Source organism: Astatotilapia calliptera, chromosome 4, assembly GCF_964374335.1.
Source record: "Astatotilapia calliptera chromosome 4, fAstCal68.1, whole genome shotgun sequence".
In the NCBI taxonomy this organism is placed as follows: Eukaryota; Metazoa; Chordata; class Actinopteri; order Cichliformes; family Cichlidae; genus Astatotilapia; species Astatotilapia calliptera.
This window is the reverse complement of record NC_137425.1, coordinates 20,412,097-20,440,009: the sequence shown is the minus strand read 5'-3', so window position 1 is coordinate 20,440,009 and position 27,913 is coordinate 20,412,097. Positions and strand designations below refer to the sequence as shown.

At 41.4% G+C, this 27,913-nt stretch overlaps 5 protein-coding genes across 7 annotated transcripts; 2 read left to right on the top strand and 3 right to left on the bottom strand.

Moving 5' to 3' along the window:
- Nucleotides 1-1,299: 1,299 nt before the first annotated feature.
- On the bottom strand, nt 1,300-5,591 carry tufm (Tu translation elongation factor, mitochondrial). Its single transcript, XM_026165376.2, has 10 exons — nt 5,444-5,591; nt 4,668-4,714; nt 4,439-4,577; nt 4,148-4,314; nt 3,755-4,024; nt 3,358-3,490; nt 2,550-2,654; nt 2,269-2,420; nt 1,930-2,049; nt 1,300-1,749 (listed from the first exon to the last, which is right to left on the bottom strand). The coding sequence occupies exons 1-10, from the start codon at nt 5,574-5,576 to the stop codon at nt 1,579-1,581; spliced, it is 1,437 nt and encodes a 478-aa protein (XP_026021161.2). The 5' UTR covers nt 5,577-5,591; the 3' UTR covers nt 1,300-1,578.
- Nucleotides 5,592-6,184: 593 nt separating this feature from the next.
- On the top strand, nt 6,185-11,063 carry hspbp1 (HSPA (heat shock 70kDa) binding protein, cytoplasmic cochaperone 1). The gene is made up of 8 exons (XM_026165401.2): nt 6,185-6,359; nt 6,579-6,709; nt 8,136-8,352; nt 8,434-8,658; nt 9,055-9,210; nt 9,764-9,860; nt 9,954-10,065; nt 10,323-11,063. Exons 2-8 carry the CDS (start codon nt 6,590-6,592, stop codon nt 10,401-10,403), a joined length of 1,008 nt encoding a protein of 335 aa, XP_026021186.1. The 5' UTR covers nt 6,185-6,359; nt 6,579-6,589; the 3' UTR covers nt 10,404-11,063.
- tmem86b (transmembrane protein 86B) lies at nt 10,829-12,478 on the bottom strand. The gene is made up of 3 exons (XM_026165338.2): nt 12,232-12,478; nt 11,823-12,066; nt 10,829-11,634 (listed from the first exon to the last, which is right to left on the bottom strand). Exons 1-3 carry the CDS (start codon nt 12,280-12,282, stop codon nt 11,183-11,185), a joined length of 747 nt encoding a protein of 248 aa, XP_026021123.1. The 5' UTR covers nt 12,283-12,478; the 3' UTR covers nt 10,829-11,182.
- A 634-nt stretch (nt 12,479-13,112) lies between these two features.
- On the top strand, nt 13,113-16,995 carry aspdh (aspartate dehydrogenase domain containing). Of its 2 annotated transcripts, none has more exons than XM_026165335.2 (8): nt 13,113-13,310; nt 13,417-13,473; nt 13,574-13,718; nt 13,883-13,967; nt 15,195-15,344; nt 15,433-15,656; nt 15,738-15,877; nt 16,785-16,995. In XM_026165335.2, exons 2-8 carry the CDS (start codon nt 13,419-13,421, stop codon nt 16,820-16,822), a joined length of 837 nt encoding a protein of 278 aa, XP_026021120.2. In that variant the 5' UTR covers nt 13,113-13,310; nt 13,417-13,418; the 3' UTR covers nt 16,823-16,995. The 2 variants fall into 2 exon arrangements, with proteins under 2 accessions (XP_026021120.2, XP_026021121.2); XM_026165336.2 differs by having other exon boundaries at nt 13,152-13,247.
- Nucleotides 16,996-17,005: 10 nt separating this feature from the next.
- gys1 (glycogen synthase 1 (muscle)) lies at nt 17,006-27,198 on the bottom strand. 2 transcript variants are annotated; one of them, XM_080300382.1, is made up of 16 exons: nt 27,010-27,198; nt 25,095-25,253; nt 24,816-24,997; nt 22,449-22,640; nt 22,113-22,298; nt 21,806-21,950; nt 21,295-21,412; nt 21,040-21,160; nt 20,788-20,894; nt 20,631-20,690; nt 20,180-20,372; nt 19,805-19,931; nt 19,628-19,723; nt 19,366-19,529; nt 18,541-18,621; nt 17,006-18,422 (listed from the first exon to the last, which is right to left on the bottom strand). In XM_080300382.1, exons 2-16 carry the CDS (start codon nt 25,210-25,212, stop codon nt 18,177-18,179), a joined length of 2,136 nt encoding a protein of 711 aa, XP_080156508.1. In that variant the 5' UTR covers nt 25,213-25,253; nt 27,010-27,198; the 3' UTR covers nt 17,006-18,176. The 2 variants fall into 2 exon arrangements, with proteins under 2 accessions (XP_080156508.1, XP_026021119.1); XM_026165334.2 differs by having other exon boundaries at nt 25,095-25,213; nt 27,010-27,193.
- Between the last annotated feature and the right edge of the window lie 715 nt (nt 27,199-27,913).

The following is a 27,913-nucleotide window of genomic DNA, read 5'->3' as shown; positions in this document are numbered from 1 at the left end:
CATTCAGCATTAAGTGTTAACACACAGCCAAGGTTTGTATCAGTGAAACATACTACGGTTTTCAGTCTGGTCATCTGTGTCTGTCTCGCAGAGGTAACTTTGCTCATGGAGATGTTTACCCTCCAGCTGAGCACATCACTCAGTAGTACTTGCTGCTCCAGCCTCGATTCCTGCAGACATACAGTATTTGATTACAGCACGGAGCTGATTGGATTACAGGAGGCACTGACTCAAATACCGACAGCAAACATGGAGCAACTGGAGCGCTTCCTTCTGGGAATGAACGAGCAGAGGGACACCGACTGCTCAGTGCACACTGAGGTCAGGCTGGCTGAGACCTGCTGCTAAAGTCGAACACTGTCACCATCCAACAGCTATGAAACAATCATCCCATTAATCTCATTTGATGCACATGGTTGTTTGGTTATGTTAAAAAAAAAAACAACAGTTTTTCTTAACCTGAAAAATTTGACCTGCAGTATCGACTCTTTTTTGAATGAGTATTTGGGTGAGTTTTATACACTGTATGCACCCACCGTTTAATGTAAACGTTACTTATCCTCATGTTAGTTAGTAGTTCATTTGGTTGGCCTCTGCTTTGAAAGAAACTTCACCCTCAGCCTCCACCTTTGCTCAAATCAGGGAGGATGGGTGCAGCACACATGTAACTGAAGAAAACAAAGAAAAACAATCATGAATGCTCCTTAATTATCCCTCAACCCATATAAACCAATCATCTAGAATACAGTGCAGTGTGATTTTGTGTATTAAAACAAATTTACCAAAAATTAATCATCAATCATCAATCCTGCATTTTCAGTGTGTTATATCTCATAAACGATACAACAGACTTTGACTCTTTGATGAGGAACTTCTTTGCTGCCCTCCTGTGGCTTCTTAATCTTTCTACACACAGGGATACTGTTTGTGCTGTGCAGTCATGTTGTGTAAAATATAATTGTAAGTGACCGACTCGAGGAGACTTTCCTAAAAATACAATAAAACATAGCTTTAAATGAATGAATTTTCTGCATTAGTAGTTTTATTTATTTTTTACCAAACTATAAATGTTCCCATTTAGGGAAATGTCCATAATGTAGTAGGAGAAAATTACCAGGAAATTTTCTTCTTTTTAACTTTATTGATTTTTAATTTTTTTTGCAGTGAATCCAAAGCAGTTATTTACTTTTGTCAGCGATCATGTTGGTTAAAAAATAAAATAAATCTTCTCTGCAGCATCTGTGTTGTTTTAACAAGCACATGAATACACGAGCAAGTAGCACAAAACAAAGGAGGCGGTTTTATTATTAAATACATTTTATTACATAAATGACAATGTTGACACGACAGTGGAACATCACAGGTGTTTTAGTCAGGCGCACCTGCACAACAGAGCCATGCGTTTTTGCGGGTCCTCTCCTGAATCCTGTTCATCTGTGTGTGTTTATGTATTGTTCATTTGTATTTCTAGAATTATTTGATCTGACCAGACACAGACAGCCACACATTCACCCTCCTGCCTGACACACCCCCTCAACCCACTCCATCCGTGAGCCCAGCCCTCTGCAGAGGCCCTCCTCAGCCCCAGTTACACTGGTCTTCATCTGTAGTTGTCATAATCTCTGTGACCAGCCCGGTGCCGATGGTCCTGTTTCCGTCTCTAAGAGTGAACCTCTGGCCTTTCTCCAGAACCATCGGCTGGCGGAGAGTGAGCGTCAATGAGGTGTCCTCACCTGGCATCACCATTTCCTAAAGGAAAGTAAAAAAGAGCAAGAAAACCATCAGTTTCCTCTGAAATCCGTGTTTATAAATGCAGAAAGCAGTAAATGAGAGGCAACACCAGCTTTAATCACCACTCAATGCTTCAAACAACACTTGAAAGGTTTAAGATGTCTTACAACACTTACAACTACACACACAGACACACACCTTGTCAGCAGGTAAAGTGACCCTGCAGGCCATGTCCCAGGTGAGAGAAAACATGACGGGCATGAAGTTGGTGACAAACGGCTTGTGTCTGCCTCCCTCCTCCTTACTCAGTACATAGACCTGTAACACAGAGCGCACACAGACACACACAGCAGAGTTCCAGTTATATATAAACACGTACTACTGCTTATAAAACTGTGATAACTGTAGAAAACTCATGAAATTTTTTTTTTTAAATCTCAATAAAAGGTGGTGCTATTCCTGATCTGTCCACTGAGTGTCACACTGCCCCAATTTAAATAATTAAAACCCTCTGTAGTCAAACTGTGGCTCTCACACCTGAGCTCTGACTTTCTGGTGAGGCATGATGCACCCTGGCTTGCACATCACCATCCCTCTCCTTATGTCCTCCCTCTTCAGGCCTCGGACCAGAGCGCCCAGGTTATCTCCTGCCTCTGCCCGGTCCAGAGACTTGTGGAACATCTCAATACCTGCACCCAAGAAAAATAAAAACAAACAAATCCAAATAAAGGGGATGCACACTTCAAGATACATTTCATTTGCAAGCTGTCATGTTTTATCCATGATTTCATATCTTAACATCATAGGAGGTTCCTCACCTGTCACTACAGACTTGAAGCTGCGGTTGTGACCCACAAACTCACAGTCGTCTCCTTTCTTGATGACGCCCCTCTCCAGAGTGCCCGTCACAACCGTACCCCTGCCTGCAACACAAGCAGGAACCTTCAGACTCAAAGTACACGACGCTTTCGCTCTCAGATCAGAAACAGAGTCAGAGATCTGCAATCTTCTTACTGCTAATTGGTAAAATCACTAATGAGTTGTGCTACTGACGCTCCAAAGCTGTGACTGCATCATGACAAAATTAACTTTGAAGACGTCCTTGGTGGGATATGAAAAACAAAAACACCGTACAAATGTTTCTTTGGAGCTTTGCTGGAAGCTGCACTGTTCAGTACAGCAAAGCTCTGCAACATGTGACAAAACTGCACAATACATCACTGGAGCATCGCTCTCTATGGCAAAGTTGACACCCAGATTTTCAAGCTCAGGTCCTTTTGACTGATTTTACTGTTTGCATATTAATTTCTTTTATAAATTTCTTTAAATCTTTATTTGTACTTTGCCTAAAATATTTAGAATTGTTGTGCATGAAGACCGTCTGACAAAGTAACGGAGCCAAGGATGGTTAAAAATTCCGCCTTATTTCTTAAAAGAGTGAATCTTGATTTGGATGTTTAGATTTTTGGGGTCTGCATCCTGGTTTAAAAACAGTTTATCGTTTTCTTTTGTTTTTCCATTTGCCTACAACTTTACATGATGCAACCAATGGAAATCAAGAGAAATCACCATTATTTCTACCCAACTAGCTTCAGACTGACAATATCAGATAGTGTTTTCTCCTACCTGGGATTGAATAAACCCCTTCAATGGGCAGAAGGAAAGGTTTTTCCAGCTCTCTTTTGGGCAGAGGAACGTAAGAGTCCACAATCTCCAGCAGTTTCATCACTGCATTCACCCCCAGCTCAGGAGCTTTGTTCTGAAATAGAGCGGGAAAAATCTGATTAAAACACATCACATTCTAGTTTGAAACTTGTTCTCCACCACTGAGGAAAATAAAATAAATGAAAATACAAACTTGCCTGAGGTCACCTCAAAATTTTGACTTGACAGCTTTAAAATTCAATTTATTTTCTCAGAAGCTGAATATTTGAGATCACCTAAAATTTTGACTTCTGGATGTCAAAATTAAATTGCTCTGAAATTTCTTTGACTGACAGACTGACAAAGTGTTTCTCCTCACCTCCAGAGCACAGAGTGCAGAGCCAATCAAAACGGGTGTGTTCTCGCCGTCGTAGCCAAACTCCGTGAGCAGCTCGCGGATCTCGATCTCCACCAGCTCCAGCATCTCCTTGTCCTCCACGGCGTCTGCCTTGTTTATGAAAACAACCACGTGCTCTACACCGATCTGCCGGGCCAACAGCAGGTGCTCACGTGTCTGAGGCATCTGGCCGTCAGTGGCTGCCACCACCAGAATGCAGCCGTCCATCTGAGCTGTGCCTGTGATCATGTTCTGAAAAAGAAAAGCAGACACATTTCTAATATGATCAAACAAACAGGCAGGATTACAACCTGGTAACATCAGGCTGCATCCAGGTAAAAAAAAAAAGGTAAAAAAAAAAAAAAAAAAGAATACCTTGACATAGTCAGCGTGTCCAGGGCAGTCTGTGTGAGCATAATGTCTGTTGGCTGTGGTGTATTCTACATGCGAGGCGTTGATGGTAATTCCTCTGGCTTTCTCCTCAGGGGCATTGTCAATGTCCTCATACTTCTTGTAGCGGGCACCACCAGCATCAGCGAGCACTGGGGAGGATCGAATTGAGTGATAGAAATTCACCTTACAAAATTCACTAAACAAAGTTATTACACACATTAACACCAGACTGTGTCCAGACCGGTGTGACAGCAGCAGCTTGAGTGGGTCTACCTTTTGTGATGGCTGCCGTCAGGGTGGTTTTGCCATGATCGACGTGGCCGATCGTCCCGATGTTTACGTGGGGCTTGTCTCTGCTGTATGTCTTCTTCGCCTCCGCAGCGAAGGTTCGCCGGCTCAGAGGCACAGCACACTGCGTGACAAAGAAGAACCCAATAATTTAACCACTGCAAAAAATCTGTGCTTCGCAGCGTGCAGCATGCCGTTTCATGCAACTACTTACCAATTTGAAGGAGCTGTGCAGGAGGCTTGGTGAAGAAAGCTGAAGGGCTGAGAAGAGGGAATCAAAAAAAACTTACATAAAGAGTGACTATTTGGTGCCACAACACAATAATTAAAACATTGCCAAACATATTTAAACTATGTATCTTTCTAAAATGCGGAAATATGTATTAATTCTGTGTCAGTGAACATTTAGGTGTCCATGCCCTTATTTCCCTTTCAATCAGTGCAGTCGTGCCCTCACATAGATGAGATTAGCACTGACTGCCACACACATTTTTCCTCAAAATCTCAGCCAGCATGTCTGCACAGCTCCGGATGTATTGCACTCGCACCGGCCGTGATGCTTCTGTGCCATATAGAGCGCTAATAAAAAGAGTTTTGCATAAACCAGGCAGGTTATATCATGCTAACAGCTGCAGCTAACATTAATCAATTTTGATGACTTTAGATCCAAAAAGGACGGCGTCACCTCTCTTTATTAAAGACTACCTATATCAACAGTATGTTTTCCTTCGTTTCTGGTTACCAGGTGCTGATTTTAGTAATCATTCTTCATCCTCGGTTAGTCTTATTGTTAGCTAACCGTCACTGGTAACGTGACCTTGCTCTGCTGTCGGAAGACACAGCATCACATTTTATTTTCATATTCTTGTACTTCTAAATGTCCGAACAGTGTTTGATATTATGTATAAATCAATAAAGGTGGTGTAAATCAATTAACTGTCAGAAATGCAAGCAGAGTCACATAGTTTAAATGAATTAAACAATATTTACCGGACAAACACGCACGCAGCCCCACAAGCGCCGCCATCTTTCCTGGCTTGACAAACCTAAGACGATCGGAATTCAAGAAAATAATCTCCCAGCCCCAACGATGTCGTTCCTTTACGTACATGCACATGCGCATGTTTAAGTTGGTGCGTAAAATGTTCACATTGCAAAACAGTAACTATTAATGTAACTACTACTAATACTACTATTGTATGTTATTATATTAGACTAAGCAAAAGACTGAAACCCATTTAAAGAAAGTATGAGTTATGTAGCTAATATTAAAAAAAAAATTAAGAGAGCAATCCCAAGTAACCTGAACTTAATGTTTGTTAATAATATGTTTGCTGATATCTAAAAGGCAAATATTATTTTTTACATTCATTATTAAGGTGTGTGTATTTTATAACAGATATATAAATAATACCAAACATATCGCAATCGATATGCCTTAGTTTCTTCTGACACGTTTCTTCTGGGATTTGCATATATTTATTTTGACGTAATTAATTCTCTTTGTAAATTGTGCGTACCAGCGTTACTGGATTACCGTAACTATACTAGTATAGGAAAAAATTGCGTCTATGAATTTTTAAATATTGAGGTAATACTGTCAGTCAGATGTTCAGCATTATAATTTTGAAAAGCTGACTTTAAAGCAAAAAATGGAAAGTCTAAATGACGTTGATTTGAGAGCAAAGAGTATCCAAAAATTACTTTGCTTGCCCGTTTGGTTTACTTTTTACGGTAAAACATGGCGCCCCCCTTGCCACTCGTGAGCTCTTGCTCGTGAGATGAAGAGCTAGCTAGAACGTTCCAGCGCTTCACGTTTCTGTGTTTATAGAGGGAGAGAGCTGTATTTGAGCTCAGAGAGAAACTTTGTCTGTTACCTTTACGTTGATTTTGAGTCAGTTTAAAGGTAAGTGGGCAATAATACCCTTTGTTATAAGAGGCTAGCAGCAGGTTTTGCATTATTAGCAGAGCTGTATGTTTGTAGTAAAGTATGATCCTGGTATATAAACTGTGGGGCTTTACCTGGTACCACTGCTAGTACACTTAAATTAATCTGAGGTTATTTTGAAATATTCCTTTAGTTGTCTTGTTGATTTTTTTTTCTTTTCTCCACTTTACCCTTTAGCTGTTAACACCATGTCAGAAGACAGGCAGACCAGGAGACATCCCCAGAACCTCCAAGGGGTCCTTCAGCTCGCAGTGGAGGCTGGATCCGCTGCAGAGGGTCCTGCCCCTCCTGAACCCATGTCAGAAGAGGTACGTACTTGTACCCTAAGCAGGATCAGGCCAGATGACCACACAAACTGTTGGGTGTCGACTTTGTAGCTCACACCAGGACACACATGCTTGTAGCATAGCTTCACAATGTGGCTTTGACAGAACTACGGCTTAAATAAGTAGAATGAGCAACTAGTCAACTAAAAGCCTTATTTGCATGAGGATATAATAATAATATAGTAGAGTAGATCCAAAAATGATAACAACAACAATAATAAATATTTTTGTTTTTACAGTAGCAACATGTGTTGCTCCGCTTTGCAAAACATCCCACCATAAACTATTGATATATCACATTTTCATAGTTTTCAGAGTGCTTTGAGAGACAAAAGTATAATACTGCATTCAAACAGAAAGCCGGACATTGTGGCCAGAAATGAACAGGACAAAACTGGATCACAGAAAACTTTTAATTTAAGTAGTGAACAAGGTATAGAAATTATATCAATCAGAACTGCTGGCAGCCCCCCACCCCACTTAGTCCTCAGTATTTTGGTAGGAAGGGGATATCTTTGACAACACTTTTAAATTTGATAAGTAAATAAATGCCATTGCCATCAATGATGTTCTCTCTTAGCTTGATTTATCACAAATGTTTTTATTCAATTGTCAGCCAATAACTGATACTACTTAGGGGCTTGATATCTTGATATCTTAAACCTGTATGTATACTGTATACAGTATACTGTATACTGTATGTATACTGTTAATTTGCTGTAGATAGTTTTTCAGGCGTGCTACTTCCTCTTGTGTCCTCCCTTTGTGCAGTTTCCGCAAATTCAGGAAACCTTGCACACCATGCAGCTCTCTGGGAATGACCGTGTTGGCTCTAAAACACTGTTTCAAACTATTAAAAACTTTGACATTTTTTTAATTTCAATTAAAGAAATTGTAACAATGTTTAAAGATAAAATGTTAAACTGTTTTTTGCTAAGTTTTCTGTCTTGTGTAGACACAGCAATGGCCTTGTCTCTTAAGTTTGATGCCTTTTTTGTGCTTGAATGTCAAGTGGTTCAACAGACAAACAAAGAAGCATTCTTCTAAAAATGGTCAGGTAGAAGGACTGGACTGAAAGTCAGTTTTTAAAAAAAGAAGCCAATGTTGAAAGAAAAACTTTGAAAGACCTTTGGAAATCCTGGAGAGTTATTGCTCAACTATTGCTTAAAAATTCAAAGAAAGTCTTTCTTGGAAGTCAAATATAAAGAAATGAGGAGTGACTCAAGACTTTCGTACAGTAATATATAATTGCACATCACTTGAAATCTCATGTGTCTGAGTAAGACACTGATGTCCACATACGTTATTTTTATTTTTTTTCTTAATGCGTGCTTGGAGGTATCACATCAGAGAATTTGAATTCAGCATGACAAACTACTTCAGGCTCTTTTTTGTGCCTTTCTTCCAGAGGAAAACATGGCTGAGAGAAGCTCTTACAGAACTGTGCAAAGGGCAGATGGATGAAGTGGAGCAGATGAAGCAGTGCTTGGCTGTTCTGTGCAAAGAAGGAAGTGAAAGGGAGAGGGGTGGAGAGGAAGATAGGGAAGATGATGATGAGGACGGTGAGCGGGAAACGGCCTTTGAGATGCTGTCCGAGCTGTGTGAGAATCTGGACAATGCCAGAGGTAATAAATGGTATTAGAGCAGAGGGCACGCTAAAGACAGCGTGTGTTCACTGTACGCTCACTGCATCCTGTCCTCTGCAGACCTGATGACCCTTGGTGGGCTGGAGTTGTGCGTCTCCCAGTATCTTAATCATGCTCAAAGTGGGTTGAGGTGGCGTGCTGCCCAGCTCATTGCCTCCTGTGCCCAGAACATGCCACAGCTGCAGTTCCACTTGCTTAGCATCGGGGCGCTGCCGAAGCTTCTGCAGCTGACAGATTCTGACCCAAACCCCACCGTCAGGGTGAAAGCTCTTTACGCTGTCTCATGTGAGTAGAGCCATAATGCACGCATGCTTCAAAACTGAGCTTCATGACAACAAGCCTGCAACCAATTGCTGCACATCAGTCATTTCACATACATGATCCAGAACCTCGGATTGTCCATGTGACAGTCTGCGAATTTTAGTGCGGTCAACAGTTGGTTCCCATAGTTGATGTTTTAGATGGACAGGCTATTCAACAGCTATTTTTAGTGGCCAGCCTCCCAACTGTATCGCCTGTGTTTATGATATTGTTATATCTCATGTTTCCTGTCAATTCAACTTTAAGCCTAAATTATCTGTTGCTTTCTTCTTTAGTGCCAAATGACACATGGCACCGTCTTTTTGTCCCAGCTCTGTGCTTCACAACCCTCAACAAAACTGTGTCCTGTCGTAATCATAGGTCTGGTTCGAGAGCAGGAGGCAGGTCTCCAGGCCTTCCTGTCCCACGATGGATTCTCAGTGCTGATGCGAGGCATGCAGTCAGAGAACGAGAAGCTCAGAACCAAGTCGGCTTTCCTGTTGCTCAATCTGCTGATGTCGCATCCCGAACAGAAAGGTATGGATGGGAAGGACATTCAGACAGGATAGCGCTGTAAACCTGCACCAGTACCAATACAACACTTTGTAGCCTTTTATTAAGACACAACATGGTTTAATAATGTCTCTAAAAGCTTATAGAGACACCTTTTCTGTGGAAAATGAAGATATTTTATTTGCAGCTTTGCTCTTCATCCATGATTAGTCGCCAATATGGCAAGTTCTGCAGTTAAAGGGTAAAATAACATAAAAAGTTTTTAAACGATTTTTTTTAGCAATTAAATCTCGTGTTAAAACTTTTATACTTTCTCCCTTTTAGTTTTATCCTTGCAGTATGTGTGTTTCTCACTGATCTTGCTACCTTTGTCTGGGGAAAACATGGAAAAACTATTTTAATCTTAACTACACATACATAGTAGACCATAACAAGAAGAACTACAGCAGATTTTTTACTTTGGATATTTAATTGGTTTACTCTTTAAACATCTATCTAAAGTTTTTGCAAGCTTTCCTTAAAAAATGGCTTGACTCAATATAAACTCAGGCATATTCCTGATTATTTCCCCCCGCAGACACGCTTGTTGCCATGGGTATGGTACAGCAGCTGGTATCAGTTCTCCGTACACCGCATTCACCCGTCCATGAACATGTGCTTGGTGCCCTTTGCTGGTAAGAAACATTCATTATGATACTGAAAATCTGACATTATTTCATGGATGGTTTTAGTAACTGTACCCGTCCTTGTTACTGATGGTGGTGTAGTCTGGTCGAAGACTTTCCACAAGGGCTCAATGACTGCAGGAATCCTGCTCTGGGCCTGGAGGAATTACTCAGACAGAGATCCAAAGAGCTCCAAGGCAAAGAAGAAAGTCAGGTAATTCATGTGCCTGAGAATCAGATCGTAAAACTCGATAGAAATGTTGTGATTATGCTACAAAATTTCATTTCAGTCATGAAATGTGTTTTTTCCATGTAAAACTAGAGGTGATTGTGGTTAAAGGCTAACTAGTTGTAAACAATAAAGAGATATATGACTGCTTTTTTTTTTTTAAGTTTAAAAGATTGAAAATTAAAAAAATAAGCTGAATCTTATTTTTCTTCCTCTTAAAGTCACATGTTTGTTTCCAACAGGAAGAACTTGATTTCTGTGAGCGACTCAGGGTTATGTGTTTCTCCAGGCAGCAGTCAGATGACACTGGGATGGATCGTTGATTTTTTTAATTCTTTCTTTGTTTGCTTGTTGTTTTTTTTTACCCTGACATGTTTTGGCATCAGTATGAAAAGATAACAGAACATTCATGAGCTGGGACGTGTTTTTTGTTGTTGTTGTTGTTGTTGTTGTTGTTGTTTGGTCTGTTAAGACAGTTGCACATGATCCAGTACCTGGATTTCACTGTGTAAATAATTGTACTGTATATTGTAATGTATAAAACAACTATTTCAGTCCAATGTTTGCCATTCTTAATATCTTAACTGTCATCCCAAGCATCTCCATTAAAGGTAGTATGTATAGTACTCTATTTTAATTGGCAGAACACAAATGCTGAATTTAGTTAAATCTATTTTATTTTATTATAGTATGCTTTACTTTTACATTTCCTGTCTCTTTTCAGTTTTTCTTGAAACAAAACTCCCAGTTGTTGACATAATATTTATTACTGTTAATAAAACATGGGATTGCGTGTATAAACATACAGTATAATGAGCAGTTCACATCATGCCACCATATGCACAATCTACATGTAAACATGCATGTCAAAGAAAATATTTTGATCATTAAATCACAGAATATAAATATTATAAACTGAAGTTTACTGAATGTTTTTCCATTTCATTTGGAAATAAATTCTTTCATTTTTAGAACATTGCAAATTGAATGTATTTCCTTTTCTTTGTTTCTTTCTTCTTTTTTTTTAACCACTTACAACAAATATTTATGGAAATGGAGAGCTAATGTAGTACAAGCTTTTGGAGTACAACAGGGATACTGGTTAGGACCTCTTCCATTTTGAAAACTCATCCGTGTCCTCTACTGCTTGCATGTCACCCACAGCGATTAGAAGCTGTGCCAGATAATAGGTCACCATTACAACAGTATTACCGTGCTGCATTGGTGCCACCACCTTAAAAACTTGCAGAGACAGCGTTGCGTCGGATACCATGAAGCTCAGACTTCCCAAAAGTGTTGCTACGTTGCTAGTTCTAGCTGCTAATAGACCCATTAGAGTAATTAAGACAAAGTAGACTCCAACAGCTGGAGTTAGCACTTCAGAGTTTGGGTCCTTTTGCAGAAATGGAAATAAAAATGTGTAATAACCTCCTCCAACCATAAACAGGATCAGATAGAGAAAACGGCTCCAGCAGGAAGAGGAGTTTTTTGTGTAACGACTGGACAGGAAGGAAACTGAGTACAACAGATGAGCCACAGCAAATGCACCCATTCCTGAAACAGATATTGAGGACATAATGGGCATGTGATTTGCAATTTATGAATCCTGGAGTGTTAAATTTACTCTCTGAAAGTAACTATTACAAATACTTCTTACAATAATGAGGCATGTGCGAGCAATAGACATTTCATAAAAGAAAAAAATGCTCAATTTTTTGAACTCATCCACCACCAGCGCTTACCATGCAGGAAAAGCTCAGGCCACACCAGGCAGCAGTCACCAACAGCAGAGAAGACCAGTCCTCCCACCACACCTAGGACACTCTGACCTCCATTCCAGCTCAGCACCACTGCAGCCAATAGGAGTACTGGTGCAGATTTGACACCTGCAGACATGATGGACGGGGGCGAAGCAGGAGTCCAAAGGTAGAAGTACAGAGCTGCAGACAAAAAGAAAGGCAAGAGAGACAGAAAGAGAGCACAGGACTGATAGAAATGGACGAAAAGAAAGAAAAGGGAGAGATGCATCAAGTTTTTGTACAGAAGTAGATTCAAGTTATGATTTCAAACATCTCCTTTCCATCTGGTTTCACTAAGCAAAGTGCTGCTAGAAATAAAGAAATACTGGCTGTAAATAGAGGTGAACTGTACCTTGTTTCTCCTCTGCCGCCTGTGATAGGCGTGAGTCTCAAGGATGTCCATCCTCTCTCAAACAGCACTGCTGTGGGCAGACGTCTCAGAAGGATAAAAGTGTCTTTACTGTCTTGTTTGCCAGCGATCCTCAGCTCCAACGATCCTCAGCTCCTGTACCCCTCGCCTTGAACCTCTGTCGTGTCTTTCAATCTGCCTGCATTTCATGTCGATGAACTTTAGACCGATCCTCACTGTCTGATTGCGCTCTGATAATCAATTCGCTCCCTGTTTTGAGTTCTGCTGGTCAAATTGCTCACCCTTGACCTCACCAGCAGGATTACGTTGGTGACATCAGCACAGAAGGAGCAAAGTTGAACTGTGCAGGTGTTATCACTGTGAAATGTAAACTTTAATATCAGGAAACTGACAAAACCTGATGATTGTTGTTGTTGAGACTTTTTTATGTCTCAATGTTTCATAAAACAAATGTGTAAAAAAAAAAGTTCATTTTACAGGAAAGGATTGGATTCTTTGATAAACAGCTGTAAATTTGTTATAACAATACTGGGGTTTTTTTTGTGGCAACTGTTCAAAAAAATGTGGATGGTTATGAAAAACACGCTATGCCAAAGCCCCATCCAGTTTCCAGTGCTTCACATTTAAAGTAAAGGAAAGGGCTCGTTTGCTCATAGATACTGATGAATATGACACATTTCTTTTGTTTGTGATCAAAGAAAGTATGACACACATTCTGACACAGAAGAAGAATAAAATGCTTTGTATGTTGAATGATGTTCAGTGCTCGTCTTGACTGGATTTTGTTTTGAAAATTTCAAACAATTACATTTTTCTGAAGCTGAGATTTAAGTTCAAGCAGATGGAGGAGGAGCCCTGCGTGTAATAATTTCACAGAACTGCAACAATGATTAACTACAGGCTACTCTGAGTCAAACTTTGTGCTTTGCCTGAACACAGTTCTTGCAGCTCTGGGCTGGTTATTGAAATTCAAGGTGTGGGACAACGCTGGAGGGGGTGTAAGTTTACTGGGTGTATAGAGTAATAAATGCAGTAACTGTGCAAGAAGGGGTTGATATCAGGTAGGGCTTAAGGTCAATATAGACATGTATATGTGTGCATGTGTATTGGTTTGCTTTGCGACTGCACTCTGGGCTTTTATCTGCTTTGTTTGCTTCCTTTGTACAGCTATGGCGACCGATTCTTCCTCTTTAAGGATTGGAGTCGTAGGATTTGGACATCTAGGTCGGAATTCCCCTTTTAAATCCCAGGCAAACACTCTTTAAATTGCTGTATATTATTTCCTGAAAGCATGTGCATGTGTGTGTATGTGTGTGCAATTTAGGTCAGTACCTAGTGGAGAGGATCAATAAAGATGGACCTGCCCTCGGTTTGACTCTGGGTTTTGTCTGGAACAGGAATTCTGGCAAGCTCAGTGGTTTAGTCCCCTCTGAACTCATACTCGGGGATCTATCGTCCTTTGCAGAAAGGTGCAAACATGTGCATAAGCATTAAAAACCCACGTGCACACAGCATGATTGTTCTGTGCACACGTGTTTTTATGTATTAAATCAGGAATGCTATAAACGTACTGTATTTATCTTCGGGAATTTCCCTTCTGAACTTTGAAGAATAATCATTGTGTGTTTTGCAGGCGATGCGATGTGATTGTTGAGGTGTGCCATCCTCAAATAGTTAAAGAATTTGGGCTCCAGTTTCTGTCTCAGTCTCATTTCATGGTGAGCTACTTCTGATTTTGCTATTTCAGTGAAACAGCTAGTACATTTCTTTGTTTGTTTTTTTGATAGATTCTTCCAATGTTATATTTTATTTATAGTACTTGACAGATTTTATTTTAATTGACTGATACAGTTTGATTTAAATCTGTCATTTTTATGATTTCATACCATTAAATCATTATCAGGCTGAACCACTGATACGAGGCAGAATGGGTCCATCCTTTCATGTTGTTTACAACAAAATTGGACCCTACCATCTGAATGTCACAGCAGAAATCAAACCTCATCTGACCAGGCAGCATCTTCTTTTGACTAATTTTGGTGAATATGTTCAAACTGTGGCCTCAGTTTCCTGTTCTTAGTTGACAGGATGTGGTCTTCCGCAGCTGTAGCCTGTCTGCTTCAAAGCTGTGCATTGAGAGATGCTCTTCTGCATATCTTGGTTTTAACGAGTGGTCAGTTGAGGTACTGTTTCCTTAAGGTACTGTGAGCGTACATAAAATGGACAGAATATCATGTCATTCGACTGTAAACAATCGCCATCTCGGTCCAGCTGAAGGTTATTAAATGTTCTCCTCCTTGGAGAAAAGTCCTCCACTGTCCTCTTCACGGACCCCTCAAAAGTATTTGACTGTTAAGCACAATTCTTTCTCACAAACTACTCATTCCTCACATAGAGAAACAAACTGTTAATGTTAATCATAACTTTTACTCAACCATCAGAAATAGGATGGCAGAGAGAGCATCTGGCTATTTAAATTGGCTATTTGCTTTGCAAATAAGGAAAATGCTCATTTCTATACTTCAATGTTCACTTTTTTGCAGACAATAGTCTTTCATATGCTTCAGGATTAACCCCAGCAAAGTCTTAATTCACCCTCATCTGTTTTTGATACTTTCCAATTAACACTTCTCAGTCACAGACTGGATTTAAATGCATAAAAGACCAAGCACATGGTATCTCCACTGCAGCTGTGACTATGAAGCATTCTGCAAATCACATTTTAAATATATCTCCACATTAATGTTTGAAGAGTTTCGCATGTACACGGGCGTTTGGTTTGATAGCGTTTGCTTTGATAGCGTTTGCTTTGTAGATTTAAATTCAATAACAGGTTCAAAATTCAGAGTCGACAGACGGTCATCCTAACCCACAAACACTTGAGAAGTCAACGACACTTCATCATTTGTTTTGCACCTTTGTTTTTCGTTTTTTTCCTCCTCTAGGTGGGCTCTCCATCTGCCCTCGCTGATCCTGATCTGAACCAGAAGTTGAGTCAGGCTGCTCAGAAGTATGGCAGGACTCTCTACGTCCCCAGTGGTGCATTATGGGGAGGCCAGGACATCCACAGGCTGAATGACAGTGGGAAAATAAAGGTAAAACAAGGATAGTCCAGTGTTTAAAACCATGGAAATGAACATAAGCGATTTAATGTTACTTTTTCCTTTCATGGTTTATTTTTAGGCTTTGTTCATCAGAATGTCCAAGCATCCCTCCTGCTTTCGGCTGACAGGAGACGTCCTCACTGACTGGACGGAGGGAGAAGGCAGGCGTGTTTTGTTCAGAGGCTCCGTTGCAGAGTTGTGCCCACTCGCTCCTAACAATGTGAACACCATGGCAGCAGCAGCAGTGGCAGCAGGGACACTGGGCTTCACTGGTGTCCAGGGAGAGATTGTGTCAGATACAGCGTGAGTGCTTCTAAAAGTCGGATTGTTTGTTTGAAACCATCCTGCCTGCATCTTCCAGCTTCATGTACCTTCATGCCGCAGGTTAAGAGACTACCATGTGGTGGAAGTGGAGGTGACTGGGCCTGATGGTTTCTCAGTACACACAGTGAGGAGGAATCCAGCCAAACTCGGGGCTGTTACTGGCAGCGCAACTTACAGCTCTTTCTGGAATAGTTTACTCAGTAAGTCCTAAATGACTGCCAAACACTTTCTCAGTGAATCTGATGTAAAGCACTCTGTGTCACCCTTTTAAGGTATCTATCATGTCAACACAAACACCTCCAAATTGTACTTAAGCACAGCAAACTCCTTAAAGTAGTTATAAACAGGGATGAAATGCTCAGAGCTATTTTTAGACCTGGTGCAGTGGGCCTTGTGTTCCTCGTGGTGCAAGACAATGCCTGACCTCATGTGTGCAGAGCGTGCAGGCAGTTCCTGGATGATGAAAGCGGTGGTGATTTCATTTTTTGTTGTAATTTTAAATTCAGGCTCCAAATGATTAATGGCTGGTTTCCGGTGACCGTTGTTGAATCATTTCGCTCTCACTCAATTACTCATATTAATATCTTATGTGTGGTTTAAGTGTTTCATTAATTTATTCCATAATACATACACACACACACACACACACACACACACACACACACACACACACACACATACACACAACACTATTACAATGGTGAGTGCTCATATTAAAGTATAAAACTGTAAAAGTATTCAGTTTTACAGTTTTTTCGATGGCTTTTTATGACGCTAGTAAATGCACATATATTTATTATAGTCATCTCCAGCACATGCACCATGAGAATAAAGGATTTCAAACCCATGATGACACCTGCTGCTCAAAGCTTTCCTTTCCAAGAGGAAAAGAAAGAAAGAAAACTGGCTCACAGATGCCCTTAAAGGCCCTAAAGGAAGTTTCTCTTAGTTTATGAACTTGGGAGCTGCACCGAGGCCAAACATAAGATATATGGGGATTATATTAAGTGTGATAGCATCATAGGTCCTCTTTGAGTGTGGAGTACGGTGTGTTTCAGTATGTTTTTCATGTGAAGACTCAGATTTTTACATTCTTGTTTTTCTCAGTTTGCAAAGGTCACGGGGGCAGAGTTTACCTGTGCTGAAACAGCCAAGCACTTTGGAGGATTACCTACAACGGAAGAAGAGGATTCACTGCAACATTTCAGCTGATCTGAATGATTTATGAAGGAGATGCTGTGTAGATAAGATCAGTATGTTACAAAGAAGCAAATCTTTGGATATATTTGTTCCAATAAACTGCACAAACACAATGAAAGAAGAGCCCGTTACTGTTTATAAAACACCAAACAGGTGTATATAGATATTTAAATTTTATTATATGTTCATCTGGTGCAAGATTGTGAGAAATGGAGTGATAGTGACAGTATACGGCTGGCAAAACCATTTCCTTTTTTCCAAAACAAATACTCAAGACATACAGTAGCTTGTTTTTCCAGCCCTTTCTCTCTGTCAGGTCTTCTACCTGTAAACACAGTTTCCATCTTAGGACACAGTACCCTTTCCCCTCTGTCTTACCTCTTTTCATTTCACAAATAAATACTTGCTGAAACAGGCGAACCAAGGAATAATCTCCACACACAAGCGCGCACAAACACAGTAGGAGTACAGTGGACACACTGTGATACTGTAAGGCACACAAACAAAATGAGAACACACTCACACACAAGGCGATACCATTCTCCGAACGAGAGCGTTTTCAGCATTATCAGTGTGTGCTCTTCATTTTGTTTCTATTTTGAGAGGTTATGCAAAAAACAAGGCGCGTGAAAGAAAGAAAAGAAAAAAAAATGCTACAAAAAGGTAGAAAGTCAAGTGTGAAGCACTGTATGGTTGTCACATCATGTGGGGCACGAGTGAAAACGACAAAAAGAACAGATGCTCTTTCTGGCTCTTAATGCATAATATTGCTATGTGGGCTTTTTCACAGGAAGCTTCCCGTTTTGAACTTGTAGAGATGGTAAGCTGGTAAAAAAAAAAGGAGAGATAAGCTGTTCTCCCAGCCCTGACCTACGTTTGAATGAAGTATAAAATCCGACTCCACAGTTTGCTGTTAATATTAATGATCCTCTGTTAGATCCACGTTACTCACTGTTAGTATTCTACAAAAATCCAGCAATCCTGATTTGTTTTCCTATGTGTTGATCTGTCAGTTAACCTTTTTCCTTTTAAGTTGCTGCATTTACTTCACAAAGCAAACTACCGGTCACACTGCTGGTGTAACTGAAACAATACCAAAATATATCAAACTGACAGATACTGTTTTTAAAAATTCTGAGGTACGCACAGGTTGGGAAGACACTGACAGTAATGCATTTTGTCACAACATGCCAATATTAAATTCGTCACACGCGTTCACGCAGCCACAGTCGTCTACACGGACAACTTGAACCACAGATAAGAGTTTCACTAGTGAGGTTTAGCAGTAGTGCGTCGGTCTCAGTTTTTCTCGCTCGTCACCTCGTCGCCATTCCCGTTGGCCCCGATGATGGCGATGGACTTGTTTTTCATAGGCAGCGTGTAGGGCTGGCGGATGTTCACCTTGTCCTTTTCGGCCTCCAGGTCCTCGTCGTAGCGCTCGTCATCTTCGTTGTCTTCAGCCTCGCTGTGGTGCGGGGAGGAGTGGCGGGACAGGGCTGGAGATGGTGGCACTGAGGCTGGTCGGGGGTAACGGAAACCGGCGGTCTGAGGACAGGAGTGAAAGTATTAAAAACATAAACAGGAAGAGGACGCTTCAAGAAAAAAAAACCTCACGTTTGTTTTAAATACTGTGTCTATTAAAAAAAAATACAAGTTAACTTACTTGGGCTGTATCCTGAGGTTCATATATGAAGGTGTCAGGGAAGGCTTTAGCCAGGGCCATGTGGCGGGCAGCTATATAATACTAATGAAGAAAAGAAGGAGAAATTAAAAATAAATAAATAAATAACTGTTGTAAAGATTTTATCTGTGAGACTCGTTGTTGCAAATAGTAGAGAAATACACAAGAAACTCCAAAGAAGGAGTTTCTTTCAATAACTAAAGAACTTTAAGTAAAATCTAGAGCAAGGATCTCAAACTGATGTTAGATGGTGGGCAACACACAGCCCACTGAGCTCAAGAAGGCCGACGAGTGAAACTCTCCTGTCTGTCAGTCTAAAGAATTTTAATTACACATTTAACTCCTGAGACATAAGAAAGAGAAGTGCAATTTCAACAATACATCTCGTGATAAACAAAAGCCTGTCAGTGCGTCTCTTTGGATTAAACCATAAGATATAAATGTGCAAAATCACAGAAAAAGTTCTGTTCATTCATTGTGTAGACTGTTCAGTTTTGTTTTTTTAAATGTGAACCAAACGTAGAAGCATACATTTCTATAGTAGATAGTTCCTTGTTTTTTCTCCTTTTGTCATTTAATTGTTTATATATTACTCAATTACTTTTGTAGTATGAATGGCCACGGGGAGGACTTTAACAGCAGGAAAAGCTCAAAAATGTATGCCCCCCTTCACATTTTCCAAACCTGCCAAAAAGGCTGAACTGGAGCCTTTGGCCTTATGTTTGACACCCCTGATCAAGAAGGAAAACAACAAAGACAATGAAGGCCGAGGGGTCCAGAGATGTGCAACAGGATTTGTAATGTTACCCTGCCGAGGTATTTCCAGTCCAAGAGATCGCTCAGACGCTCAGTGCGGTTCCTCTGGATGATCCGTTGGCGGCGGCTCTGCTTGCAAAACTGGAACAGGAAGGAAGTGAGCTGGTTGCATGACTCGTCCACTCCCCGACACCTGCGGTCCAGGATGTAGATACCTGCAAAGCGAAAAAGCAGCAGTTTTTCCTGATTATCTTAAAAAGAGGACTTCTTTTGAAAAACAGTAGAATTTAGAAGAGAAGGCATGAAGATGCACCATATGCCGTTGGGTCTGCTATGTGTTCCTCCATGAAACAGCCAAAACCTGACAGGTTAGTGGAGATTGATGGAATTCCCATGACAGTGCACTCAGCTGATAAACAGGGAAACAATAATTAGTACTTTTATATTAATACACACATAGATGCATCTTGTCAGCATGAATGAATCATACCAGGTGTGTAGCCCCAGGGCTCATAGTAAGAGGGAAAGACGCCAAGGTGGCAACCTCTTACAAACTCCTCGTAGTCCATTGGAAGAAGAGGAGAGGTGGATGAAAGGAACTCGGGATGGAAGATAATCTAACAGATGAAGAAGAAATTCAGTGTTACAGACAGATAGGGCACACTGCCAGAACCAGCAGCATGAGGGGTAATTCAGATTGAGGAAAAAATAAAATTACAGAATCATGCTCACAACACTTTTTTCTTTCAGGTGCGACTATGATACCTCACAAACTAAAAAAAATAAATCAAAATAAATTAACAACTTAAATCCCAGAAAGGCGACAGGGAATCTTCCAGCGGTCACCTCCTGTCACGTGACCTACCTTGACCCGGTCAGCAGAGCTGTTGAAAAGGCCAATGCGGCGAACACAGTTGAGGATGGGGTCGCTGCTGTCCTCCAGCATGTTGTGAGTGCAGATCGGAGGCTGGCACTGTCTCTGAGTGGCAAAGATGGCGCGCTTCATGATTGTGAAATCCTCTTTGTCCAGCATCTTCGACACATCTGGCAGCTGCCCACTGAAGAAAAAGCTCGAGTTAATGTTAAAACGAAACTCACAGCACAAAAAAAACAAAAAAATCAAATAATTAGCAGGTTTGAATTTAATAAAACCAATAAGATTTCAACGTTTTTACAAATTCAGGTATATCCAAGTTTAATGCATACCTTTATTGGGGACTATTTATTAGGAGATATTTGTTGTAATAAGCTGGGTGTCTAATACTTTTTACATCTTACAGTTTTTAAGAGGCAGGATTAAAAAGGGGTCGACTTACACCAGAAGTGACTCATAAAGTTTCTTTCCAAAGCGCTCCTTCACAGTCTGAGCAGTATCCCTGCCAGGGACAAAAAAATTTAAAAAATAAAATAAAAATTCAAATCCATTACTCCTTTAAGTTCAAAATGAATAACTACATCTGTAAAGAACCTCACCAGAGCTGCTTCCTGACTGCTTGGCCCTTCAAGGTCTCCACATTGAAGTTGTTTGTCCGAGCTGGCATGATGAAGAATGCGATCACTGTCACGTCACTGTGGTTGACCTTTGATGGACCATACAGACACTGGAGTTAGATTTTGTTTTATCTTTTTAAAAAAAACAAAAAAAAAAACACCTAGGATTGACCTTTCTCCTTCCACATCTGTGAACACATGTGCACATCTGTGAACACAGCCACACATACGTACTCTCAGTAGATAATTGAGTCTGGCTAAAGCCTCCAAGAAGATGTCGGCTCCTTTGTTGGAGAATTCGTACCTCCCAGCGATGAAGAGGAACAAACACTTGTCCAGGTTGAAGTCGAGGTGTCTGATGGTCAGATGGTCACCAACATACAATTTAAAAAAAAAATAAAAATACACAACTTGATTTGTCACTTCCCCTTTCTGGCTAAATTCATTAACTTTTAAGCACTTTACACACGCTGTGACGTGCGGACTAACCCATAGAAGTGTCCCCTGACAAACTCCTGAATCCGACTCTTGCTCTGAGCGTGGAGGTTTTGAAACTCGTGCATAGCTGAGAACTTCTTCACGTTGAGCCCGTTGGGAGTCACGATATCTGTGGAAGCAGGCAAAGCATAAGCATGCAGTAGAGAAAAGGTGATGATTTGATAGTCAGGTAGATTAAAAATCTCCAAAGCATAATTAATACTCGATATGTATAGTTCAGGCTGAAGTAGTTTTAAAAGAGTGAGTAATTTAAAGTGGAAAAAAATATTACTATGTAACATTTTTAAAGTGGTTTTTGGGAAGCTGTTACTTTTTTGTTCTTAAGACAAAATGAGTCATGATTTTTAAGGATTTTCTAAGGGTTAATTTAAAATAATACTACACTGAAAGCATTATATTATATATATTATATTTTACATATTCAGACTTCTATATTCAGAGTATTGCAGGGGGAGCTGGAGGCATGCTGCCGTCTTACACACACCAGTCCACTGCTACACACCTGGTTTCCTCTTGAGCAGGTGTTCAGCCTCAATGGCAGTAATTTGAGACACTGTGGTGAAGACGTGGGCACAGTGTGCCGCTGCACGCTCTATACAGTAGCGATGGTAGATTTGTCGATCGCCCGCTTCCTTGTCTACATTGAACTGAACACAGACAGACCACAGAGAGTCTATAATGTAGTCAGCTATTTTTTGAAATAGTTCATATTTATATTCATATAAATCACACATTCAAAGCCAACAACTGCTTGATGGCATCTTTATTTATTTATTGAACTGATACTTAATAAAAAAGCAGCTACATACCTCTGCTAGGTTGTTATAGAAGTCCACGTTTCCAGCACACAGGTAGCGCCCCAGGAGTGTAGCATGTGTGGTGAAGATGGTTGCCACTGGAAGCTGTCTCTGTCTACACAACACCAGCCCCAGCCCTGCCAGCCACTCATGGAAATGGGCCACAATGTGCGCAGGCTGCTCACACTGGGCTGCAAACTGTGATTTGGAAGGAAAGAAAGGGTTCAGATTAGTTTAATATGCTGCTTTAAAGAGCCCTTTAAACTGCTGGAGGACCTACAGATAATCCATCTTTATGTTTTATGCCCGTTCTCATCAGCTGTGTAGTATTAAGTCTGAGCTGCTGACCTCTCCCAGAAGCCAAGCGGTCAGGAAACCAAACAGCACCGCATCGTTGGCCTCACGGTCAAACCATGGCACGCCAATGGAACAAAGCTCCCACAGCTCGCTCTTCCAGGAGTCTAAAGACCAGGCGGTGAACGCGATATCAATGAGCACAACGTAGGGACTACCTTCAATAAGCCAGCGGCCAAAGTAGACCTGTAAGAAAACAGACAAGGGCGAAAGGGAGAAAAAAAAAAGGTTAGTCCTTCTCTCTCTAACATAACGTAAGTGAATGACTTCTATGTCTTTACAAAAATGTATTCCAGTCTAAGAAAGCCTGGATTGAGAATTTCTCGTTGTTAGAATTGCAATTCATGCTGCTTAGAACGCAACTAAAGTGGAATAGTTTAATACACTAATGCCAAAACTAATGATCTAAAATTTGTACCAGCAATGAATAAACCTTTAAAAACACATCATCTGGTAATCAAATCACCATCTTCAATTCTTAAAATGACATTGAGGTTCTTACGTTCCTTCAGCCTTATTTAGGCTGCACAGAACCATGAACAGGCAAATTATTTCCCCTCCTCCCACTTTCCACTGCTGGCACCCTGCCCCCACACCACTTGTGCATCTGTAAGCAACCCTGGGCCCCATTCATTCAGTGTCCACAACTACTACCACTACTACAGTCTTTAGCAGGTCTGAAAAATGTGTTATTTAACAAAGGTTGCATGAAAGTGCATGAAAAACAAAGACATTGCATGGGAATTGATAGGATAACTTTAAATTAGTCAATCAAATGATAATTAACTGTGAGCAGCTCTATAAAAGCAGACGTTTTGCCAGTTTTGCTTGTCTGGAACATTCAGGTATGTGTTAACAATCCCTCAATCATCCCATGAGTGGAAAAGCAAATTCACCTCAAGGTCAAACTGTTCAATGAGCCATATTTGTTGAAAACCAAACACAGCACGTCAGCACAAATACCTCATACTGACTGTCAAGCACGGCAGTGGAGGACTGATGATGTGGGCTTATTTGCAACCCCAGGACTGGGGCACCTTGCAGTCATGAAGTCCACTATGAACCCGTGTGTATATCAAAGTATTAAGGGGTCAAATGTGAGCCCAAATATCCGATAACTAAAGCTTGGTAGAAAATGGGTCCTGCAACAGGACAATGATTACAAGGACGGCAGGAAGTTTGTGGCTGAAAAAGAATAGAATCAATGCATTTTCTTAGCCCAGTCAGAGTCCAGACCTGAACATGATGGAAATACTCTGGTGGGACATTAACAAAGAGCTGCATGAACTGAGGCAACCGTTTAAAGAAGAGTGGATCAAAATTCCACCACAACCATGATCAGAGACTGATAATGTCAAACAAAAAACAAAACAATCCCTAAAAGTTACTGCTGCTGTTTCTACAAACTACTGAGTCACGGGGTGCACTCTTTCCCCCCCCACACTGCTTCTGCAAAATAACAATGGCACAGTGAATATGTCATGCACTGTTGTTCATCAGGTTGTATATAAATTATTTCAGTATTTAGTAAGAATCAATAGATTTTTATTATGTTCTGATACCGGTACATAAAACCTTAGACGTTTTGTTTGAAAATGGGAGGGTCCTGGGATGATACCTGTAATCCACTGGGCAAAACTAAACAAAACTATCATTACAAACCAAACTTTCAGACACACCGAGTGTTGCTGGGACACCCTTATTAGCAATGTAACATAAGTAATGTTATCTTCAGATGCCTCTGCTGTTGAACCACATGTGCACACAGAAACAAAGAGCAGAGGAGAGGGAAGGAACTAGTAACATAATATGAAACATGCAAATTCAGTGTTGCTGCAGCCTGCTTTTGCTCTCTTCTTGTCCCATCAATTGTGGCTGAAAGTAAACCATACAGGCTTTACTGACCTGGCTGCACTAACCCCTTTAAAAGCGTACCGCTACCAGTCCTAACCTTTTCCCACAACTCCACATTACACTCAGAATGACACAGCACAAAGCTTTAGAAGTATCACACTCCGTCATCTATTTCTGGAGCGCATTTGTGAGAAAGAGAGAGACAGAGAGACATCGATACAACTTCTAACCTTTGCGGGGGAAATGTCACTGGGTTTTGAGTTGTGGTCAAGGACAGAAGGCTGGGCAGAGTGGGAGTGTGTCAGATGTAAAAGATGAGTGAAAGATGAACTCTAATTGGGCGTTAGAGCGCACATTCACTGCATGCATACACAAATAAACTATTAGTACCTCAGCCACGAGTTGTTAGGATGACTGCCCGTCAGTGGATCGTATAAATTTAACTCAGTGTCTGTGTGTGTGTGTGTGTGTAGGGGTGTTTGTGTTTTAGTTTACATATGGTAGTACCTTACACCCACTGGAGTTCATCTTGTCAATGGTCCGCCTGAGTGCGGGGTTTGTGGGCTCGATCAGCTCCACCTGAGTGCGCACGTTGCTCTCCACATAGGGACCCACCAGGAAATAGTTCTCCCCCCATTCCTCTGAGGTCAGACGGGCTTTGGTCTGGATGACGGTGTAGATGCCTCCAACTTCACACATAGAAAGATATAATGTGATTCAACACAAACGACATTGTCTTTTGGCATAATTTTTTTTAATTATCTTCAAAAACCACCAAACACTTGCCTTTGTTAGCAACCTCCCAGGCTATTTCAAAAAGGACGGCATCCTCTAAATCAAACTCCTCGTCCCATTCCTCCAGTCCTGACAGGGACGTGACAGACAGGCTTCGAGCCAGCGGCATGCTGGGTAAATATAGAAGACACTCCGCTGAGACGGGGACACCTTACAACCACACACACACAGACACTAAACTCCTCATCTTTGATAAAAGCATGTCAAGTTTTTTAATACGTTGTCTAAATCATAAACAAAAGCCACTCTTAATCTTTAAACTTCACCAGGTTAACCTCAAGCGGCTTCAATGAGCAATTTCCTCTTAACCAACATCTCCTCACATAGCTATATGAAACCTTTACGCTTTCATTAAACAACACACCCGGTTGCATCATTCTTACGACATTACACAACTGGAATCCAAACTCAACATATCTCACTTCTTTTCACAAATCTCATTTCCACACATTTCACCTCTTTCCCTGATATAAGATAAACCTGCAGCTGCTCTCACAGGAACCAAGCGCCTGGTCAAACAAACGCACTAAAGTGTTGAGTAACAGTAGTCTATCTTCAGGTTTCCTTGGGTCACCATCTAATAGAACCACAGGGCTTCTTCTTCACACATGCACAGAAATGCACATCACTTTGACAGAACATTTTATTTCCAAGCACTCCTGCACCTGCATCATTAGTACTGGACATTTAAAGGTCAGTCCTCTACTTTGAGTTCAAAACCGGGTGTTCTGTTCCTGCTTGTAGATCTGATGAAACTTCTGGCACAAATAATAATAATAATAATAATAATAATAATGGATTGGATTTATATAGCGCTTTTCAAGGCACCCAAAGCGCTGTACAGTTCCACTATTCATTCACTCTCACATTCACACACTGGTAGAGGCAAGCTACTGTAGTAGCCACAGCTGCCCTGGGGCAGACTGACAGAAGTGAGGCTGCCATATCGGCCCCTCTGGCCAACACCAGTAGGCGGTAGGTGTCTTGCCCAAGGACACAACGACCAGGACAGAGAGCCCCACAAAGTGGGGAGAGCCATGAGAACGGATAAACAGATAAGGACACTGATCAGGTATAAACTTGATCCTGTAGCAAATGTTGCTGATGATGAGCTACTGTAAAAAGCAATCAGCTGATGTTCATGCATGCAAACCAATAGCCTCTTCCACATGTTACAAAAATCCTGTCTGCGCTTTGATTTTTTTTTAAGGTAATTTTTTTTTTTACTGTAAGGAAGAAGATGATACTCAAATTCCAGCGTGTTTGCGCTGAGCTGCTACTGATAGCACTGAACACAAGGCTGACCCCGGGCACTCACAGACGGAGAAGCCTTCAAGTTGATGACAAACCAAACACTTAAGCTTTGCATAAATTTGCCTTCTTATTTTTTGGATGTAGCCCCTCGAAGATTCTGTTCTGATTGTGTTTTTATAGCGAGATATGAAAGGTCCTCAGTCCATCATCACCATGCTTTACACCGATCCTGAGCGTAAACACCTTACTGCTGAATTAAACTTTCTCTGGAAATCCACATGGGATTCCCCCCGGCTCTGTGAAGGGGTTCCTATCTGCCTAGGATTTCATTGTAAACCATCATCATCATCATCATCATTACCATCGTGACCTTGCTGACGTCCCTTTTAGTGAATAGAGTGGTTACTGCTCAGCAGGTCCACATTGCTGGGAAAAGGGCACAATGTCCCAAGACAGGCACGTCTTGAGACCCCAGGGAGCAACAACACGCCTGTGTGCGTGTCTATCGTGAGTTTCGGGGCGAACGTGACATGAAGCACCTACTGCATCACTGCTGCGGAAAAACACAGACGCCGCGTCCTGAACCGATGCGCGCACGCCTAGGATGTATTCTATTATCACCGGGCAGGCTGAAATAAAGATGTTCACTTACCCTTCAGTTTTGTCCCAACTTCACGAAGATGAAGCACGCATTGGCAGCTGTCGCAGTCCGTCCATAAAAATAATAACAGCGCAGAGTGAGAAGAAGAAGGGGGCGGCGGCGTTGGTTAAATGTCAGCGATTCACATTGGCCCGGTGCGCTCGGGTCGTGCGGAGGGACGGGACGCTCATGGCCTGCGATGCAGGAAGGAGGCTGGGTTGGTGAGCTTGGAGTCTCCGCCCACACATTATTCATGAGCTGCACTCCTATTGGCCCCTGGCTTCTCCGTGTCTCCGCCTTTTACATAAAACACCACAGGAACTGGGTGTTTTCCTCGGCGGGGACGTGCGATTGGCTGGGAAGTGGTTAAAGAGCTGCTGTTATTGGTGAACGAATGTTTTAGCCGCACACAAGAGGGGAGTCACGTACAGCAGGGAGCTTTTTCTAGTTTCCTGTGAGAAGGGGGAGAGCCAGAGCTATTTATAAGCTTCTCAGAGGGCTATAGTTTTAAAAAAAATACAGTATGACTAGAGACATTCGTGGACTATCCTACCTATGGAGCTACTTAGAGGTATCAGATTAAAGTAAAACCTTGACCTCTCCATCCCTACAGTGAAGAGATCCAGTGGCTCTGTTATGCTGCGGGCGGATATTTGCTGGCATGTTGTTGAGAGGGGGGTCAGGGCAAACGGACACAGAGTAGTTCTGAGTGATCACATTGAACTTACTAAAAAGCATTTATAGTCTGATAGGAGTGGTCTTTTCCTGGACAGCAGTGCTCCTCCACAGGGAGTCACTGAATGGTGTGATGAGAATGTGAATCATATGCTATGGCCTCCACTAGATCCCAGCCACCACCGAACCCCTGTGGGAGACACTGGACCAGTGTGACGGTGTTCTCCACCACGCCGAAAAT